The sequence below is a fragment of the Sphaeroforma arctica genome, assembly GCF_001186125.1.
Source record: "Sphaeroforma arctica JP610 unplaced genomic scaffold supercont1.890, whole genome shotgun sequence".
NCBI classification, from domain to species: domain Eukaryota; class Ichthyosporea; order Ichthyophonida; genus Sphaeroforma; species Sphaeroforma arctica.
Genome location: NW_014039668.1, coordinates 17,457 through 20,824, shown reverse-complemented (window position 1 = coordinate 20,824; position 3,368 = coordinate 17,457). Strand labels below are relative to the sequence as shown.

Below are 3,368 nucleotides of genomic sequence, written 5' to 3'. Positions count from 1 at the left end.
ACACACACACACACACACACACACACTACACACACACACACACACACACACACACACACACACACACACACACACACACACACACACACACACACGCACACACACACACACACACACACACACATATATAGTTCATAGTGGAAATATACTCCTCGTTGTACATGTTATGTGCATGGTGATATCGTCTATACATAATTTATGTATACTTATAGGGATAGGTAAATGTATATTAAATTTTGTGTTAACTAGAATATTTATATAGTATGTATCGATCAGCATACGTTTTTATGTATACAAAAATATATATGCATTTGTTACTGTCTATGTACAATGATTTATATGCCAAAGGAATTGATTTGTGGACATCCAGGTCATTGGACTTGTACATATTATGGGGTGTCACTTCTCATGGTATCTTCAATCGGAGAATTGTACACCATTCACTTACTCTCTGGTGTATTTTTCTTGCGGATATCTTCGGTGCTTTATCGCGCTATCATATACCTTACACGGTCTCTCGGAAGCTGGTATAGAAACACATACTGGCTCACCTAGGCTATTCGCAACTGCAAATTCATTCCATAAAGTATGCATACCATTTTCTGTGGTGAAGGCCCCGATGCACTATACATGCGCAATTTTGCTGGCGTGTGTATCTAGTTTTACACAGAAAGTGCCTGAACTACTAGCAATGAACTCGAACCACTAAAACAAGTATGTTGGTATATTCAGCCATCTGCGAGTACAATGCATTTACAGTTCTGTACCATTCACTTGTAGTGTGTCGCACTCGGATATCGAGGCTCTGACACCGAATGGTACCCGTTCGTTCGTGCGTCTGTACTATCCCAGCACAGAGGAGGGCTCCCCATCGAAGTGGTTACCGGACTATGAATATGGCGCAGGTGTGCTATCTGCATCAGAAATACAACCATCTTCAATGAGAGCAGTTTAGCTCTAATAACGTTGTATTAGCAAGTTTGTGCTCCAAATTTTGATTTATTGACTCCGTTGAAACATCCACTTATTTTAAGGCTATGGAGACTTCCTGAGTATACCAAAATGGATCGTGGGAGGAGTAGCTAGCAGTGTGGTGGGCCACATTAATATACCAGGTGAGATTCTGTTCTGCTGCGTGCGTCCTCGCGGTATCTAGCTCGTGCAAATATAACTACGAGGGGTTATCATGTCGTGTTGTGATGCGAATGTTTGTGTATCTAGGGTTATCATGTTGTGATGCGAATGTTTGTGTATCTAAAGATTGAACGCTTTGCTTGTTGTGCTCGCATCTTAATCTTGAGGTGATTGTTGTGCTTCCGCAAGTGTGTGTGTTGTGAGCCTGTGGTTGGCAGTTCTCGAGTCACATCCTGGCTCAAGTTTCATGAGGAAGTTTTCAGTACTACATCGGGTCACTTTATGCCAGAGATGCACTTGATATCGATTTTTATTTTGTGAGTATTCCACGTACGAGTACATGGCTAGAAACTGGACATCTCGTATGGTTGTAGATGCGACATGCTCATGCTCATGCCACCCTTAGTGTGTGAATTAGTTCTAATCTATGGATACGGGATTCTTATTGGATGTACATGCAACACCATCTTAGGATGGATATGTATACTTGTGTGGCTGCGTCTTTCCCTATGAATGCGTGTGCCCAGTCAGCACAAATGCATGTGCACACAAGCATCTACATCTCTGGGGTTCGGTGCCTGTAAATGTAGCTTTCAATGTAGCCAATATTTCTATACCCGTGTTCGTATGTATCATACATCTACGAGATAGGTATATTGTCTGCGCACTACACTATTTCCGTATATCTAGCGATGTGCCTGCTAACCCGCATGTGTACATATTTACTGACAAAGTGATACATGCGTACATAATAACGACAAACGCAAAAACATACACGTTTACACGCACACACTGGCGCTCCTGTTGCTGAATCATTCTGATATATACTCTTTCTTTATTCACACACATCACAAATGCACATTCCTCTTACGTGCACACCATATTTAAATTCGTACAACGAAAAGTTATATTTATACACGTACGCATAGATACAATTGTATAATATGTTTATGTACTCCTGTGTGAAGCATGTTTATGTACTCCTGTGTGAAGCATGTTTATGTACTCCTGTGTGAAATCCTATCCAGGTGGCAAGGACTCTCCACTTGAACCTCCACCGGCACCGGCGACCAAATGGCCTGTGTTTGTGTTCTCACACGGATTGGCGACATGGCGATCGCATTATTCTGCCACGTGCAACGAGTTGGCATCACGGGGAGTGGTCGTGGTCAGTATCGAGGTAAGTGCTGTTCCAAAATATACTTTTTCACACATACACGCGCCAATAGACGTGCATATCTCAAGTTATATATGTATATATGTTTATTAATTTGTATATGTATATGTATATAGATACCTTTTAGCTGCCAAACGGCTTGGTTTTGTGTTTTGGCACGGATAGGCAACTGGGGCAATCATTTCGCTTCTAAGGAACGACTATGGTCACGCTCGCCGTGTGCATGCTTCAATGTGTTAGTAGCCGCAACGAAACACAACAATGATAATTTATAAAGAAACATAACAATGGTAATATATTTATATAACAATCTACACAAGCTTGCAGTTTGCCCACATTCGTGTTTGCACGCGTTGCTGGCGGCAACGGCAGTTGAAGTTATAAATTGTTGAGAAATGGGGGAATTTGACCCCTTTTATTGACAAACAGTTATTTTTTAAAACATTTAAGTGTAAAAAACTCGAATATATTTATCCATATCTACGCTCGCTTCCTTCAACGTTCGACGGTTGTAGTTATTTGAGTTTAGACGATAGGTAATCTGGTCGCTAATATTCTCAAACAGTATTTGGATATGAATTACATATCCTCAAACACTCGGCGAAACTTTAGTACGGGTTTTCACTCCGGTTTGCAGTTGTTACACACATGGCATACACTTGTATGCCCACTTCACATCTCCCAGAAAACCGGCACACACGTAGACATGTATGTATGTATATACACACATATATACAGCTGTCGCTGTTAAGGTTCAAATATTTTCTAGTCGCTTACCTCAATTCGTATCCAAAATATACCACTACCAATATCGCGATTGTTTGTAGCTCTTAATCAACGTATATACATTGTCGTTTCCTCAACAGCACAGAGACGGCTCGGCGATTGCGTCCGTGGCCGCTGATGGCGATGCTGAGGCGAATGTCAAATATGAAAGTTTGGACGAGTTAATTGAGAAGGTACGTCGCCAACACGTAGCTGGATGTGTGCCTGGTTTATACACACACACACACACACACACACACACACACACACACACACACATAACACACACACA

At 41.5% G+C, this 3,368-nt stretch overlaps 1 protein-coding gene across 1 annotated transcript in view; it reads left to right on the top strand.

The window, feature by feature from the left end:
* SARC_09116 (hypothetical protein) overlaps positions 1-3,368 on the top strand; it is a gene marked incomplete at its 3' end in the record, with an annotated part of 9,622 nt that overhangs the window by 1,030 nt on the left and 5,224 nt on the right. The window contains exons 2-5 of the mRNA XM_014296880.1: positions 781-905; positions 1,035-1,115; positions 2,163-2,314; positions 3,178-3,270. Coding sequence (XP_014152355.1) covers positions 781-905; positions 1,035-1,115; positions 2,163-2,314; positions 3,178-3,270 — 451 coding nt within the window. The remainder of the gene's footprint in view (positions 1-780; positions 906-1,034; positions 1,116-2,162; positions 2,315-3,177; positions 3,271-3,368) is intronic.